The 17,210-nt window shown below is 56.0% G+C and overlaps 6 protein-coding genes across 6 annotated transcripts; 4 read left to right on the top strand and 2 right to left on the bottom strand.

Moving 5' to 3' along the window:
• Window positions 1-3,958: 3,958 nt before the first annotated feature.
• On the top strand, window positions 3,959-5,902 carry C8Q71DRAFT_726678 (uncharacterized protein; the record flags this gene model as incomplete). Its single annotated transcript, XM_047921789.1, has 9 exons — window positions 3,959-4,006; window positions 4,101-4,126; window positions 4,175-4,357; window positions 4,545-4,668; window positions 4,691-4,827; window positions 4,969-5,050; window positions 5,154-5,346; window positions 5,420-5,491; window positions 5,541-5,902. The coding sequence occupies 9 exons, from the start codon at window positions 3,959-3,961 to the stop codon at window positions 5,900-5,902; spliced, it is 1,227 nt and encodes a 408-aa protein (XP_047774915.1).
• A 1,706-nt stretch (window positions 5,903-7,608) lies between these two features.
• Window positions 7,609-8,415, bottom strand: C8Q71DRAFT_714794 (uncharacterized protein; the record flags this gene model as incomplete). The annotated part of the gene is made up of 2 exons (XM_047920996.1): window positions 7,609-8,181; window positions 8,257-8,415. Coding segments are annotated over 2 exons (732 nt in total), but the record flags the coding sequence as incomplete, so codon positions are not given.
• A 1,619-nt stretch (window positions 8,416-10,034) lies between these two features.
• Window positions 10,035-11,564, top strand: C8Q71DRAFT_780604 (uncharacterized protein). Its single transcript, XM_047924850.1, has 5 exons — window positions 10,035-10,257; window positions 10,310-10,420; window positions 10,472-10,571; window positions 10,633-11,042; window positions 11,095-11,564. Exons 3-5 carry the CDS (start codon window positions 10,507-10,509, stop codon window positions 11,265-11,267), a joined length of 648 nt encoding a protein of 215 aa, XP_047774917.1. The 5' UTR covers window positions 10,035-10,257; window positions 10,310-10,420; window positions 10,472-10,506; the 3' UTR covers window positions 11,268-11,564.
• Window positions 11,435-12,389, top strand: C8Q71DRAFT_286626 (uncharacterized protein). The gene is made up of 3 exons (XM_047917543.1): window positions 11,435-11,643; window positions 11,702-12,003; window positions 12,063-12,389. The coding sequence occupies exons 1-3, from the start codon at window positions 11,602-11,604 to the stop codon at window positions 12,235-12,237; spliced, it is 519 nt and encodes a 172-aa protein (XP_047774918.1). The 5' UTR covers window positions 11,435-11,601; the 3' UTR covers window positions 12,238-12,389.
• On the bottom strand, window positions 12,287-13,340 carry C8Q71DRAFT_286502 (uncharacterized protein). Its single transcript, XM_047917542.1, has 2 exons — window positions 12,833-13,340; window positions 12,287-12,761 (listed from the first exon to the last, which is right to left on the bottom strand). The coding sequence occupies exons 1-2, from the start codon at window positions 12,954-12,956 to the stop codon at window positions 12,337-12,339; spliced, it is 549 nt and encodes a 182-aa protein (XP_047774919.1). The 5' UTR covers window positions 12,957-13,340; the 3' UTR covers window positions 12,287-12,336.
• Window positions 13,341-14,180: 840 nt separating this feature from the next.
• C8Q71DRAFT_861498 (uncharacterized protein) lies at window positions 14,181-16,190 on the top strand (the record flags this gene model as incomplete). The annotated part of the gene is made up of 4 exons (XM_047927914.1): window positions 14,181-14,371; window positions 14,444-15,540; window positions 15,600-16,069; window positions 16,137-16,190. The coding sequence occupies 4 exons, from the start codon at window positions 14,181-14,183 to the stop codon at window positions 16,188-16,190; spliced, it is 1,812 nt and encodes a 603-aa protein (XP_047774920.1).
• Between the last annotated feature and the right edge of the window lie 1,020 nt (window positions 16,191-17,210).

Raw genomic sequence — 17,210 nt, forward strand, 5'->3', positions numbered from 1 at the left:
ATGAGCTCACCTACGTGTCCCTTCCGTGCCGTTCGCGCCGTTGCATATCCAGATGAAAGTCACTGAATCGCATGAATTCGACAAAGGAAAACCCGGTAGGCCGCTGAGTAGCTGCCAACCGGACTCGTCGGGCTCCCCTGCGCCATGTCTCGACGAGTAGCATCTACTACGAAAATGCCGGCTGAGTGTTGACGCGACCACAACGAGGTACTAGTGGATGAGAAGAGACGCACCGATCACGACAATTTTGTCCATCAGCCTCTCGACCGAGCCATCGTCGAACTCCCGGAAAATCGAAAGCGAGTAGGTGCAAGAGGTCGTCAATCAACGATAGACGACTAACGGGGTGTTGCAGCAGCGCGGCAACCTCAGGACAACAGTTGCAGAGCTCACCTGCGGGAAAGGGAAGCCTGCAAGTGCGACTCAAGACGGAGGCACCTCCGAGCGTCAAGGGAAGGATAGTGTTAGGGCGAAGGTACGGCCGCGTGTCTCTGCAGCAGTCGTCTTCGCCTGTTCAGGATATGCACTACAGCGACGACGCATACCTCTCGGCGGGCCTCGGACCTCCCTGTGCGCCGTCTCACTAGACGGGCGGAGAAGGCGGGGAACGGCTTCTGCGTGGCATGATACGCAGGTAATCATCGTCGTAGAGACGATCTGGACAGGCCAGGAGACCTCAGCACGGTGTCGATGGGCAAAGATATGGGCCTAGTCGAAGATGGCAGCACATTTTGGGACAGGTTCAAATGGTCATCTGAAGAGGACCTGCGCGTGACGGTAGTGTTGCCTGCGCAAGCAATTCAGCGAGCTGAGACACGCGGGGGTAGTGTTGCCTGCGCAAGCAATTCAGCGAGCTGAGATACGCGGGCAGGGCCACGGGCACTCACGTTCGTAAGTGGTTTGAGCGATATGTGTACAAGGGCCATGGTCTATGTTGCGAGTGAAGTTGTGGGGCGTTGACAGTCGACATAAATGTCGCGGATATCTGCATATACACGAGACGAGCAGGATATTCAGTGAGCAATCGCGGAGCATGGCGTAAGAGGCGGGGAAGGTCAGCCAAGCCCAAGTGTAGAGGCTCACCTCGTGGTCGACGGGGCCAAGTCCTGGATATCCCAGGTCTCAAGTGGTACCGCCAGCGGACGGGCATGCAGGGTCGGTCTATCGTGCGGCGCACTGTGAAAGCAATGACCGCAGGTAACCTTGCCTGTAAATCGGGCGGCGCATCTATTCGGGAGGCCGATGTCGTCTAGAATTCTCTATGTATGTGTACATGTCGCCTCACAGGTACCATAGAATCGCTGTGTGGGTAGGAGGACAGAACTGAACCAAACAGTCGGACGGACAGTCGGCCGTCGGCGATCGGGAGGAGCGGGACGGAGAGGGTAGGGTTCCTGTGCCGAGGGAAGTTGCTTGAGCCTGACGACAGGGACGATGCGCAGCAGTGAGTGAGCGCCGATGCGGCGCTGAGGAGAGCGACGAGAGGGAGGACACGGCCTTGGGCGACCCATCCGAATCGGAGTGAGCACGCCCGTCACGTGCAGCGCGCGTCGTCCGAGTCGTCTTCTGAGTTCTCGTCGTTCTTGCGCACCGACCGCCTCTTCGAGTGTGCTTTGCTGCATGCGCACTATCCGTCCTCTGCACACAGGAAGCCGGACGGAATCTACTTCATCGTAGTACTTCGCGAGTTCGCTTTCCTAGTTCGATGGACTCCGTACTCCCCCGTCTCGCTCTTCCCATGTGGATCTATCCGCCGGGTGTCTAGCAGAGTGTATGCGACGCCCCTGGTGAGACATCCTGACAAAGTACCAAGCTCTGCAAAAGCTGACTTTCACGCGCAGCGAGTTTTCACCCAAGGGCCAGAAGAGCGACAGCCTCAAACCTCACCGCGGCTTCAGTTCGCAGGTCGGCTCGCTAGCTGTATTGGCCGATCTACATGAGAACTGTGCATTGAGTCACGAGGGTCGTCTCACATATCGTTCAAGACCGAGCCTGCAGGATGCCGAAGGAATGGACGGGTAACAGGATCACATTGTAGTCACCCATCTGTTCCAGGTGCGTTCAATCCACATCGCTCTGCTCTTCCTCCACAGCTAACGCGTGTCGAGGACCTAGATCTAGTGACGCGTACCCGACCTGCCACGGAGATCGCTCAGCTGCTCACAAAATGTCCCCGGTCGCCTGGTGCTCACTCGTATGCCCGCGGGACCTCGCCCGGCGTGCAACGACAGGCGGCCCTCCAGCTCTGTAAACGACTTCGTGCGCAGCTCATGTCCGGCAGTCCGACAATTGTGCACTCGGCGCGCTCGAGGTCTTCGAGCGGGCAGGCACGCTGTACTGCGTACGTGCGTACGTTCTCCGTGCGTACCCGGCAGTCGCCTCCGGGCGCTGGATCACCTCGCGTTGGCACACTTAGGCTGGGCAGCATCCCCGAGGGAACCCCTCCCCGTTCGTCGGCTACCTTATATCTTCAAGTCCGTCACCCGCTTGTTCCTCTATGGGTATCGCCTACGTGGCGCGGAGACCTCCGGCCATCGTGATTGCTTTGCCCGGTCTGCAGTTGCTCTGTTTCTACACCATCACTTCCCAGTCAGCGCAGCGGGATCTGGACGATGTACACAGGAGCTCCCGCGACTCCGAACCAGAGGCTATCAACATTATATGGCTCTCGGGCCCTGCCTACCACGACTATCACTCGTCAGCTCGTCTCGCTGAGCACCTGCGCCGGGGCCTTCTCAACGTCTTGGTCGCGTATACGCGTTTAAGCACGCTCGTCCTCGGTGCGGTTCAGCTCCATTCGTTTGCGCCCCTCCAGTCGTTCCTCTGCGCATTCCCGAATCTCAGACGCGTCAATGATCTTAACTGGGCAGTACACCTGCTGGAACCCCGTCTCGTCGCTTGGGAAATGCCATGAAGGTGGCCAGCGCTGTGTCACTCCCGCACGTACTATCCTCAGCATTCGTTACGGATTGCCTCGATCATCTTTGGCAGGACTGTTGCGCCGTCGAGAGACTCGACATACATGATTAGGCACGGCCCTTGAGGGCTATTTACAGCACGAGCCGCAGGAGAGTAGACCGTCGGTGAGCTCATAGGAACCAGGAGTGAGTGTTCTGACACTGAGGACACCTTGAACTCTGGCCTTTATGCGCTTACGCTTCCTCACGTTCCTGTAGCCGCCCTCCAATGAGAGACAACCTCACTGCGAGTACTCAGAACGTGGACTTGCTCTTGTGTGTCGTAGTGGGTCGTGAGTTCACCATCATTGTTGGCAGAGTACACTTGATGGGGAGCCAGCACGATAGAGCGTCCAGTCTTTGTCGATTCCATGTTGAATATCCCACCAGTTGCGCGGGTGTGCACGATCTGAAGTTTAGCAAGTCAAAGCAACACAGCAGAGCCTCCTGCTCATAAACAACTTGCGGGGCCAGGTACGACGCGTCCATCACGTGGACACCGCGTAGCGCGTCCTACCGTGTCGTTCGCTCGTACCGAATCCCGATCGTGCCTTCGTTACTTTCGGTGGCCCTTTGGATCACCTACTATTACCCGCCTCTCCGTGCTTCGCGAGACATCACCGCATTCAATGGGCAAATCTTGCTTCCCTGATCTTACTCGACGTCGCGCTTTCTCCCCGCGACCCGGAAAGCAGGACAGGATTGAAGCTGCCGCTCGCACAGGTCGTTTGCCACTGCCCCAGTCCCATCCCGGTGGTCCATTTTGGGTCGGGCCACCCCGAGAGCTGCGACCCGCACTTGCCGCAGCTTCATGCTCACTCTAACCAAAGAGAGCTCTGTCACATCGCACGGCGACGATCTCATGTTTCTCCAGCGATACACTCTCGAATCAGCATGAATTCGAGCGTAGTATCCCGCTTGTGGTGCATCAGACTGATCTGGTCTAGGTCGGCCACATGCGCTTCGAGACTCAGTCGCAATACACTTGATTCGGACTCACAATGGCCTCTCAAACGCGTCCGAGACGCGACGGGCGGTCCGTCTATCATGTGCGTCCTGTGCGAAGAGATATCGACGGCGATCCACTGATCGCTGTACATCTGATAGATGTAGAACTTTGCATGACGATGACGGTCCTCTGAGGAACTGACGCCACTAGCCTTTGCTGAGTACGTCTCCCTCTATCCGGTGCAATGCTGTTTTACTGAGTCAACCAGCTGCGGAATGGACGAGATCGATTTTTCAACAGAGGCCGCGGACGCACCTCCGGAAGCCATCGCGCATGTATCTGGAACGGAAGTGTTGGACATCACGCATTCCGACCTACAGCAACGCGAACGGTCTGGAATTGAGCTGCCCGCGGGGACGCCTCCCGTTATGATTGTGTTCAGCCCACCCATGTAGGTATGAACACGGGCAACTTGGATCGCGAGGCCTACGCTCACTTGCACCTCCACCGCAGCGACGCCCTTGCGCGGCTCCTGCACGGACTGATCAAACACATCTGTGATTTACTCTGGGATCATCCGTTGGCGCTCCCCAACTTCATGCACATCCATTGCGCTTGGTACTACCCGTGCTCGGCAGGCCGTTCTCGCCAAGATTGCAATCTCGCGACGCCCTGCGAAGCTATCTGTACATGTGCCATGTACCTTTCCGTCCGGCACTTCACGCTGCGCTTGTCATCATTCTCGGCATTGTGCCTCCTGAGGTATCTGCGTCATCTTTCTCAGCTCCGTTCCTTGTCTGTAGGCGGTGCATTTCGAGCGGGCCTGGGCTCTGCTGGGTCGGAATATGCTACACCTCTGGACACGGACTACGTACTGGTCCGCCCGCTCTCAGAGCTCACGCTCCACGATGTGGTAGAACGGTCTGCTTCGCCGCTTTTACAGTTGCTGGTGACCCCACATGCATGATACAAATTGAAGGAGCTCGATCTGGATTTGGAGACCAATCGCCCCGCACCACTTCTCCGGTGTATTATCCGTCTTTTTCACTTGTGCGGACCTAGGTTGAAGAAGCTTCACGGGCTCTGCACTGTTGACGAAGGTAGCACCCTTCTCCGACTGAATCGATCTTCGGATGCTCACCAAGTATGTTACAGACTCTGGGATGATGGTTTCAAAGTTAACGGCGAACACATCTCTTCGACATCTTCACGTCTCGTTACATGGGATCACATCACCGACGCCGCAGACGGTTCAAGCGATATTCAGTAGATTGTTGCCCAACATGACGAGCATGGAGCTGACGACCCTCGGCCCCGCGACACTTCGAGGCACAGACGAAGAACCATACGACGAAGCGGACGCTCACGATTTTATCTCCGTCTTTCACTCCATTATCTGTTGCCGAATCTTTGACAGCGTCCCGCGAGTCGGTGACTTGGGTACGCAGGGCGTATTCATTGGCAAGAAGTGCAATCGAAGTGCATATAGTGTCGCTCTTTGCGCCGTGGCTAGACCACGGGGTCTTGCAAGTCCACTTCTACCCAGATCTAGGCTGCGAAGACTTCCGCTTGTATCCTCACCGTGGTACGCATGACATGTAAGTATGCACAGATAATTACAATAAACTTTGAAGCAACATTCTGTAATGACATATGCATAAAGTATTATTCCCGAGCTACTGAACGAAAGTTGAGCAAGCCAGAAGGTATGACAATATGCACAAGAGCTCAGCGAGACGCGAAGATCGATATGGCTGAGCCACAACGCCCGATGCGCCCGGCCTCGGACTACTTAACGCTACGCGGGCAACCCGTAGATGAGGAGCCTGCGTCAGGAGAAGCCAGACAGAAACGTGTACGGCCGGCGAAGCAGAGCGATATACATATGCTAACAACTGACATCGATGATATGCAACGCGGATTGTCTTCCAATCATCGAGTGAATCTGGTATACCCCCAGTACTCATTCTTGACGTTCAACCGTGAAGCTCTGTAATGAGTTAGGATCAGTCATATCAGACTTTGTTTCATCTGTGGAGGCACATACCTATGAGTCGTCCTAACATTTCATCATAATGCGAAATAAATCTGCTGTGTACCGCGTTCATTGGCGGTTTGGCCGCATCTAACGCACTCCTCGCAGCTATGCACACTTCTCGATACTCCACGTCGGCGAGTGTAGGGGTATCTGGGGCGTGTAGTATCATGTCATATGCGGTTGCTGCCGCGATCATCGCCAAATGCATACGGATCAGGGGTAGCCGGATCATTCCATGGCCATGCATGCGCAGCTCAATGAGGCAGCAGGAGATCAACTCGGATTTGACTCGTCTTGACTGCTCCAGTTCCAGTGGGTGCGGGATGCTGCCGGCAGCAATAAACCGGACGGCTGAGCTACCGACTCTATGATGGATGTCGTGGAGCACCCACGTCCCCTCCCGGGCCTGCCTCGAGAGCTCGACAGAGCAGCGCACCAGACAGATGACAGCTATCGGAATTCTTCAGTTAGGAACATAAACAACATTCGATTGAGACTCACTGTCCAACGAGGGTGTGAATACTGCACGAGAAATAGAGACGTGCTCAATGTAGACCACGACGTCCGGACGCTCCTTGATCACGCGGAGAAATAGCTCTGGACCAGTAGAAAATGCCACATCGCATAAGCTTTGCAGGCGGCCGTACATCTCGGGCCTCCAAGTGTGCAAGCGCTTGTCTCCGACATCGCAAACGATAATCTGGAGCAGCATCTCTACAATCGCTGACACCATCGCGGCCCTATAGACCTCGGTGTGTGAGTCGGTTTGGGCTCCTAGGTATGTGGATAGCTCGGCGAACAGTATATCCCATATCAACTGGTCGCGTTCACCTATGCATATGTTAGCATTGGAATGTAATGGTTGACCGAAGGCACGCACGAGTTCTTTCACGATCCTGGAGCCACTCAAGGAAGGGAGTGATCGCGGCGCGCGTCGCGGAATCAAGAGGTGTAGAGACTATGCTTGTACTCGAGTAGATGACAGACATCAGATTCGAAATTGTTGCACTTGACACGACACTCGACCCGTGCTCCAAGCGCCCCCTCGAGACCATGCTACTCCCGTTGAGAGGAGGAAATGAGTTAGAGGTGATGCTGGGCTCCGGAGTCACGGTGGCATGCTCGCGCGCTGTTAGGATTGTCTTCAGCAAGCTGACTGCAACTCGGCCAATGGAATCTCCACTGGCCGAATCCGCAATGATCTCGCATGTCGCCAGAGTAGCTCGAGCTTCAGAAGGCCCGTTGTGCTTGCGAACACGGATGACGTTGGGTCTGCTGTCTAAGAAGGCCTCAAAAAGTCCCTGTTCCTGACGTGCGTTAGCTATGGCTGCTTCGGAGGATCCTGCGGGGGCAAGGTCTCCACTGAGGAGTGCCTGCCACATCTGCTCCCTGTCCGTCCAGCTCCGCGGACGACGCGGCTGCGATCGAATAACCGTCCTTCGAGTACTCAGAAATTGTCGCAACCTGAGCACCGCTTGGCTACTCTTTGTGGTACATCTGTCTAGCCAAGAGAGGACTTGCTGTGTCATGCTGGCCCAGAATGCCCGCCAATCGTGCGACCGATTGCCGCCACGTCTCCACGAGCCGGGCAATATACCATTCGAAGTCCCTGCCAATGGACGGCTGTTGGCTGCACCATCGCTCGACTGCTCGAAGGCGCGCGACACCATAGTACAGAGCCACCACGACACTGGTGATTTGAACGGACAGTCGATCTCCACGAGCGGTATGAGCGCGGTTGCCGCTGTAAATGCCAGCAGCACAGATATGAGGACCATCATCAGGTAGGCAATCGCTCCGTTGAGCGTCCACAGAAAGAGGACAAGCCCGACGAGAAAGAGTGCGAGGGCCACCTGCAGCAGCAACGGGAGTAGGCCGATGATCTCCGGTACGTGCCACCGCGCCAGACCGCGTGAGCGCAGACGCCAGATATGCAGGCGGAGGCGAGCGTCGCCGATATCCGACTCTGAGGGGATGTAATGCGCCAGCCATTGCTTCACGCTGATACCCAGCGATGCGGATGTGATGCTGAAAACGAGCGCGACGAACCATAGTGCGTTTATGGCGATGGCTAACGCCGTTACGGGAGTGGGTGGTGGTGCGGGATAGGAGACGGTGAGGTTGGCGCTGTCGGGGGTCGAGATGATGACAATCTGCGGCTGCGCACCGCCGCTGGCTTGTAGAGTCGGGTAGTACTGGACGACAAAAGCCGTCAGTATTGCCGAGAAGAGACCCGCCTATGGAGTGTATATAGACGTCAGCATGAATGAGATTGGACTGATCTGCAAAAGGATACGAATGGGGCTACGTACAAAAACCAATAAGGTGTCAATTTCATCGTTCCATGTCTTCACGCGATCTGCTTCATCACTCCACACGTCTTTAGCGCACTGGGCCCATGCTCGATCCGTACTGATATTCTGTTTCGGCGTGTTCTGTGCTGAAGTATCCGAGTCACTTGGTCTAGCCATTCTTCCTACCGCGCTCCAAACCTGTCGGTGATGACTGAACCTTTCTAGTATCCGGTGCAATATCTGTTGTCATTGAGCGTAACGCACCACAGTGGAATCACAAGGGAGGGCGAGCTTACTACAGCGACGCTCCAGCGCCTCACTGAGCCTAATCAGTGAATAGCTAAGTTCAGTCTCCCTTAAGATACGCAAGCGAACCAGAACGGGAACTCACCGGACTGAGGTACTAGCAGCAGCTCAGATGTCACGCACACCCGGGAGAATTGCCAGCTCGAGGTTGAGGAATTGTCCCACTTTGAGCAGCTTATATATGCTACATACTACATAACATGAGGATGCAGTGCGGTCGCAAACTCACAGCCTTAGGGCGCAAGGATAACACGTACCTTATAGGCGCTAGGTACACCGCCTTTTTATGCACAACTCGATGGTGCTTGTCGCAGAAGCTATCAATTCCGGAACGACGTCGGACCTCCAGGGTTCACTTGCCGCGTTGAAGTGTCTACGTCGCTGCCCGTCCCGCACCAGACCGTTGGAGCATAGAAGCGCGATGTAGAACTTTGGCCATGGACAGCATGAGTGCGCGGCACGAAGGGCACAGTCTGTCTTGTGGACCAGCCGAAGAGAATGTGAAGTAGATCAGTGTGAATAAACCGACAAACGGGACTAACTCACGAGATTGATAGACCCCATATGATCGTGGTAGTGAGCGTGAAGACGGCGACTGATCCATTTAAGGTGTCCATTGACCTCGTTGATGTCATAGAGAAATAGACAATGATAATTCAGCAAGTCCAGGATAGGGATGAGATCTAGCAGCACAAGTGATCAGGGCAGGCTCGTAAAGGGATGACTGAAGAGCAGAACAGGACACAGGAGGGTTACAGCATTGAGCGCTGATGATGACATGGGCGATTTACAACCGGCGGATATCGAGGTGTATATCTCCTATACGCATGAGACGCACGAAAATCACAGGTGCCATCTCGTCTGTGCTCACCACAGCAATGCGAAAGGATCGGCTGATGTCTACTCACCTGGGGGCGAGGGATATATGCTTCCCATGCGTCGACCGTACTCGAAGCCCTCTCGTCTTCTCTGCCTGGACGCCTGGCGGAGGGACGTCACCTTCGACTCGGACACGGTATCGACGCGACTATGGAACGGACAGCTGGTTGAGGCGAGGCGCGTGTTCTGGTCGCAGCGACCTGTTCCGTCGTGCAGCCCGGGCGATACGTGTGTACATAGCTCATGGCCCGGTGTTATTGACTGAAGGTACCGCACGCGTTATTTTCTTCTCGATGCGGACCGCCTGGTATACGATCAAGATTTCCATTTGCAGATGCGAGTCTTGCCAGGGTGGATTCACCAGGGGTACAAGACGATGGGGAACGTAGGAGCGGGACACGAAGCTGGCAGCTGGGAGAGTCTGGGGACAGCCGGACAGAAACCTCAGACTGAAGGCCCGCGGAACTGAGAGGTTAGCGCTCCTGACGGCAGTGACGGGGATAGCAGTACATTAGGTGCGGACGGATGCGGCGCGGAGGGGAACGACGACGTCGAAGGCTTGGGCGACGCGTCGGCGAACGCGCCCATCACGTGCGGCGCGCATCGTCTTCCTCTCGTCCTCGCGCACGACCACCTCCTCCTCCTCTGCATGCCATCCCATACTCTGCTCTCGCATAGCCGGACAGGGGAACACCGCTCCACTTATATGCGCGCTGCGATGGTCGACCAAGTCCGCCTTCCTAGACTTTGTGCCCCTCGCCCTGCTCTTTCCACTGGGGTCGATCCGCCGAGTGTCTAGCAAGCCATCCGTTCATGCATGGCCTCACGCTCCCGGTGAGACCGCCTTGGTACTGTACTGCGCTCGCTAACTCACATTCGCACGCAGCGAATGCTGATCCCAGGGCCAGGCGAGCGATGGCCTGCTGATTGACCGGTCTTCGCAGATCGACGCGCTCGACGTACTATGTGGCTCTCTCAGCAGTCCTATCTGAGAGAGGTAAGTTTGAATACCGGACGTTTCTCTGTGATACTGGAGACCTTGTCTTAGATCCAGAACAGTAGGCAGAGTCCTTCCAGACTCGGATGTCCCTGGAGGAAGCAACGGTCGACAGGGTTGTATTTTGGCTAAGGATCTGTGCCAGGCCTAGGTACGTATACTCATCATCGTGCCTTACCCAAATAACCAACGCGTCGATTTCCCTGATCTAGCAATGCTGCGCCCGCTCTGCTACAAGACCTCATTGAAATCATTGCGCGCCTGCCTCTACGGCGGGCCCTTCCTGCTCGCCCAGTGCTGCCTCGCATGCCGCGCGTGACGATAGGCAGCACCGCCGCTCTGCATGACTTCATGCGGGTGCTCGTGTTTCAGCAGAACGAGCCGTCCTACAGCTGCGCGCCCGGCGAACTCGAACACGCAGGCGCACACCTTCGTCGTGCGCATTTGCGGGTGCCGCCTCCCGCGCTGGAGCACCTCACATTCGCGCTGCTTGACTGGGCGGCGCCACCGAGGGCGCCGTACCCCGCCTTCTTCAGCTACGCCATATGCCCCATGCCTCCTGCTCGCTTGTCCCACCGCCGGTACCACTTCCATCACGCAGGCGTGCTCCGCCTCGTCTCAGGCGCGTCCTCTCTGGTCTCGAATGAATGTGTGTTGACATAGTCACGGCCCAGTCAACACTGCGGGACGTGGAAGGAGCTCCCGCTACTCCAAGCAAGAATTCTGTGAGTTCTTGCTCATAGATTCGCTCAGCTGCGACTATCGCCCACCAGTTCTTCTCGCGGTGCCGCCGCATCAGACCCTCCTAGACGGTTCGGTCGCATACACGCACCCCTTCGGGACTTGACTTTGCATGTCTTGTTCGTGCCCTTTCCGTTGTTCCTCCGTGCATTCCACGACCTCCGACACGTCCAATCTCCCAACGAACTCGAACGGGGAGCTACGCCCAGCGAAGCTCCGTCTAGCCACACTACGGATGCAGCCCAGGTGACCCGTGCGTATGCGGTATCGCTCTGGGACCTCTCTTTGGTATTCGCCACGGAGTGCTTCTTGCCCTTTTGGCAGGAGCGACGCGCTGTCGAGCGGATAGACATCCGTCCGTCGGACTCGCATTCCCCGTTGTTGTGTCACGCCTTTGTTGCAGCGCTGCGACAATCGCGGGCTGCACCCAAGAGGCTCGCATGAGACGACCAATTCTAAGCGCTGTACGTTCATACGCCGAAGTATGCGTCCACTCCTCACGCCGTTTGTTCGTCGCATACTAACGAGTCAAAGCTGTAGGCTCCGCAGTGCCGGCCTTACGCTGTTCCTCCACTCGCCTGCGCCATCGGGCTGCAGAAGCTATGTTATTTGCATATTGTCTCCTCGCTGTCGACCACGACGTCGATCTACAGCACTTTCCTCTTGCTGTTCTGGCCAATCGACGGCACGCAATTGCGTCGGTGCAGGTTGCGCGTCGCGCTCCAGTGCTTGGATCACCAACGCATGTCGGGCCAATGTGCACGCCCACGCGGAGGAACCGAGCCCGGTCGCTGCCACCCACGCCGCGCTCTCCCGCGAGCCATTCGCCACGCCAACGCAAGGTGCGCAGCTCGCACGGGGAGCTGGGATTCTCATGAATGCGAACCGTGCTGTGCGTCAGGTTCCGGGCCCCTCATCCCTGGATGAGTTTGACTGCCCATCGAGGTAGTGCCACGCCTGGTACGGCCTTGAGCCGAGCAACCCGCGGGAGTCATACGATGCCCTCAACTGTCACGGTTGTGCACCAGAGTACTCGTGTGTATGCGCGGTACCGAAGTCTAGATGGGCGATACTAGAAGGCGGAAGATGCGGCGATATCTTCGTTGCATGAGGACTCGCTCAAGTGCTTGAGCCTGGAGGACGCGTTCATCACGTACGGATCGTGCGGCGCGTCGTCAGCGGTCCGACATCGCCCAATATCCTTTCGTTGCGTTCGAGCATATCCACCCGTGTTCGCATCCAATTGAACCTGGACTCATTATGTACAGGGCTCGTGCGGCTCCTGCAGTCTTGTGTCCCAGTTGGGATGACGGCTGCATATACGTACGGCAATGAGTCGAAGGAAGGGGATGGATGGATGATATATCCAAACTACATGACCTAGGTCGTATTGCGGGATACCAGTAACACCGCAATCGAAGCGCATATATGCGGAACGAACACAAAGGAAGTGGAAGGAACACTTGACTGTTGGAGCGCGCTGGCCGACGGAGCAAGCGAGGGAGAAGAGAGAATGAATGAAGACTCACCAGTGTCCGTAACCGAAGACAACTGCAACGAGCGGGTACACACGGCACTGCGTCGGTGGTAGCCTGTAAGGCTGTAACGCACGAGGTGAGCCGTCAAGTTCACTGGTACAGAGTGAATCCATCTGAAGAGGCAGACACGTACCCATCAGTAGCACTACGTCGTCTGTCTTATCGCGTGGTTTGACGGTTCTTTCGACGGCGTCGGGGAGGGCTGCACCGCGCCGACAGAAGGGGACCTCTGTCGGAAGGGGTGAACTCTGCGTCATCTGCAATCGGACGATTGGTGATATAGGGTGCCCCGAGCTACTAGAGCTGCTTTATAGAAGACGCGGTGTAGTGGTGAGAGAAGGAGACGGTACGGCTCGTGTACGGCATTATGATTGACCAGTCGGCGAGTGGATGAGACGCGTCCGTCACGTGTGGACTGCGTGTCGCGTTGTCAGCGCGCTGACACCATCCAGCTTCCTCTCTGTGCGCCATCACGTTTCCGCGTCCTCCAGGATACACTTAGCTGTCCATGTATTCCAAATAACATCAGGGGACTCGAATACACGTCTCAGGACACCGCTGGCGCAGCAGTCTTCTATACGCGCGGCCTGAGGAATCACTGCCTTAGTACAAGTGATTTATGCGTTGTCGGGAGACACACGGTGCGGAACTACTGGCCTTCTATCTCAAACCCAGTGCTCATACAACAGCCTTCGACCACTTTGACAGGTCTCCCATTTGATAAAGGGCGCTCCTGTGCCGTCCGCCCTCTCTGCACTGTTTTCTGTGCGTGGCAGCGTACCAGTAGTACGTGAGTATGTCTCATGATTATGAGGTACGTGAACGTCTCCATGCCTACAGGACGTACTCACAATGTGCCCTGGGGGATGAGTTACGACGGTATGCGTATCATTTCCGAGCGCAACGTATGGCGTAGCGTGTGGGTAATCGCGAACCTAAATGCGCAGCTGCTTCTCAGCTGCCCTTGAACATGAGGCAGTAATCCCCTAATACAATGGCGCCGTTCGGCGTGTACCGACATCGCATGGACATGCCTCGCGGTTAAAACGGTGCCCTCTTCTCGACCAAGTCGACCTGACCCGCCGCGTTCTCGAGGCGCTACCTCCACTCCAGAGTAACATCCATCCACGTCTCGAATCCGAGTCCGTCGCGGACAACGCACCAATCGTCGATCCTGTCATTGTGACCGCATCTGGATCGTGTACATTCAGTCCTGATTCCTGTCTGAACGAACACCGCGAGCTAGCTAGGTAAGCTGTGTGCGGCATAATGAGTATGTGATCAAGTCTAACGTGGGTATACCCGGGACAGTGACTACATAACGCGCAAGCGGTTCGCTTTCAACCTCACTACAAGCGACGCTCTGAATCAACGGACGTCGGAAGACCGATAGTCCAAGCACTGCATTTGTATGAACATATTTCCAATGTGATGTGACCGTATTGACGGAGTCGCTATGTAGTTGGATCACAGCGGCTACGATGAAGTTCTCGGTGCACACGACCGAACAAATGGAGGATCAGATTGCTGATCAGGGCATCATCCCTGACAAGCTGACGGGCGAGGAGTCCGGGGAAGAGGAGTCCGGGGATGAAGAGACTGAGGACTCAGGCTCAGCATCCGAGTGGCGTCCTGGTATTGAGATTCTGTTCAGGCGACCCATATACTTAAGGTGCGTGACCCACGGCTCCTCCTCCCGGAGGATTGGGGTGAATACGTGATTCATGGCTTTGTGCTTTCTCAGCGATACGGGTCCGCGATTCCCGCAAGAGCTGATCGAGCGCATTTGCGAATTCCTCTGGGACGAACCGGTCCAGCTAGCGGTCAGCTGCACGCGCATTTGCCCCGCTTGGTATCATGCTGCACGGCGACTTCTGCCAGCGCATGACATCACCTGTCGAACCCGAGAGGCCCTGCAAGATCATGCGCATACACTCACATCCCTTCGTAATGCGCCATGTCGCAAACGCTTCTGGCGAGTGAGGATTTCCGACAATGCCAGCAAGCCGTTTGCGCACGTTTGGCCTATGTTCATTCCTGGATGGATACTACCGGAACTGCGTGACGTGGAACTCGTTGCCCTGGACTGGTCAACCAAGACACCGCACGATAGCTTCTTCATCTACCTGTCTTCTTACACCAGCATCTCAAGCCTACAGATGTACGACTGCAGGTTTCGCAGTCTGCCGGATCTTCGCAGGGTGATCAATGCCCTTCCCAGCCTTACGTGGCTGTATCTTCACAACGTAACACTACAGCACCCCCTCAGACCGGGATCGGTCCCCGACCACATCGCTCTCCGAGCCCGTTCACATAGGCTCAAGTCTATTGATCTTTGCGGTTCCGGACATGGCGGGCCAGAGTATCCTGATGTGTCCTCGGACTACCAAGGAACAACGGCCCTCGATTATCAAGCTCTGCTGCGTATGGTAGTCGCGAACTCATCCACTGTTACTCGCCTCGCCGTTGACCTGCGATTCTTTACTTCGACCTCAGCTCTTCAGCAATGCCTGGCGCATTTTCGCCGTCTGACATCATTCGAAGCACAGTACCGATTTGCCTCGGGCCCTATGATCGCACTCGAGGAGACAGTTCCTGCGCGTACGGAGAACACGTATATACACGCATGGGAAAGCTTTACCCTTATGAACGTCCCCGATCAAAGCGCACTGCAGCTTCTGCAGCTGCTCAATACCCCTGATACGTGCAGCAAACTGGAGGAGTTGAATATCTATCTTACAGGCCGGCCATCCGCCACACTTGTATCATGTACTAGCCGTGTGCTCCATGCACTCGGACATCGGCTCAGGATTCTTGATTGGGGATGCTCGGTGGACCCAGGTCAGCTTTCCATGTGTAGTACGTACATGTGTCTGACTGCCAACTGATTCCATTTGTAGATGTCGAGGCCACTCCGTCCCTCGCAGGGAATACGACTCTGCAAACGTTGCACATAGACCTTCGGGACATTGCCCCATCGCCACAGAAGATACACAGTGCTCTCACCGCCGTCCTATCAGACATCGTCAGCGTGGACCTGCAGCACGTGTGTATTCGGTTCACTCTAGCTTGCCTCGAGGTGCTTCCCCAGGATCATGGACGGACACCCACGGTACTAGATCCTGCCGAGTCCATCTCTGCCTTTCACGCCATTCTCTCGCGCGAGATATTCAATGGGCTTCCGCTGCACACTCACTACAGCCCCGTAGAGGTTGTTTTCGATTCCGGGGACATACAGGGCAATCTCGCCGTGGTAGCCACTATCAAGGCCTACATGATCACTCTCTTTACGCCGTGGTTGGATCGTGGAATAGTGTCGTTGGACTTCTATTCGGCGGACAGTTCGGAGATTATTACTTGTGTGCCCATGGTAAGTGGCCCAATGTCATACCTCGCAACGGTGCACTTACAAACCGGCCATTTGCATGTTCCCGTAGAGGACACATCGAGCGATCGCGGAGGCGAGGATGTCGAAGAAAACACACCCGTAGGAACGGAACAGTAGAACGAAGCTCAAGAGGGAATTCGGAGGGAGACGGACACTGGCATGAAGGGGTCGGGCGGACGCAGTTGGTCGCGCTGGATGTTGTACGATACACGGTCAAATTCTCAACGACGGACATTGTGTTTAGGACAACAGATATCACGACGACACTCTTGGTACAAAGCATAGTCTTGAAGGAATTAGCTTATTAACGCGTCTCCTTCCGTGTTATTCGCGCCGTTGCATGTCCGGATCAAAGCCATTCAATTGCAGATATTCGACAGAGGAAGGACCCGGTAAGACGCTGAGTAGCCGTCGACTGGACTCGTCGGGCCACCTGCACCATGCCTCGACGAGTAGCATATACCATCTACTACGACGATGACGGCTGAGTGTCAATGCGACGAGAAGGAAGTACTAGTGCTCACGGATATGTATGAGCACTCGTCAGTTGTGCGAAGAGCACTGCCGGCGTCGCAGACAATTGGACCAGAAGAGACGCACCGATCACGACGACTTTGTCCATCAGCCTCTCGACTGAGCCATCTTCGAACTCCGGGGGAATCGAAAGCGACTACATAGGTGCAAGAGGTCGTCAATCGACGATAGACGACTAACAGGGCCTTGCAGCAGCGCGGCAACCCCAGGACAACAGCTGCAGAGCTCACCTGCGGGAAAGGGGAGCCTGAGAGTGCGACTCAAGACGGAGGCACCTCCGAGCGTCAAGGGAAGGGTAGTGCTAGGGCGAAGGTACGGCCGCGTGTCTCTGCAGCAGTCGTCCGTGCCTGTTCAGGATATGCCCTACAGCGGAGCATGTAAGCGCATTTATGCATTGTCAGTGCCGGCGCGCACCTCTGGACGGGCCTCGGACCTTCCTGTGCGCCGTCTCACTAGATGGACGGAGAAGGGGGGGAACGGCTTCTGCGTGGCATGATACGCAGGTAGCAACCGTCGTAGAGACGATCTGGACAGGCCGGGAGACCTCAGCACAGTGCCGATAGGCAAAGATATGGGCCTAGCCGAGGAT

Source organism: Rhodofomes roseus (assembly GCF_022264815.1).
Source record: "Rhodofomes roseus strain CIRM-BRFM 1785 chromosome Unknown C8Q71scaffold_24, whole genome shotgun sequence".
Classification (NCBI taxonomy): Eukaryota; Fungi; Basidiomycota; class Agaricomycetes; order Polyporales; family Fomitopsidaceae; genus Rhodofomes; species Rhodofomes roseus.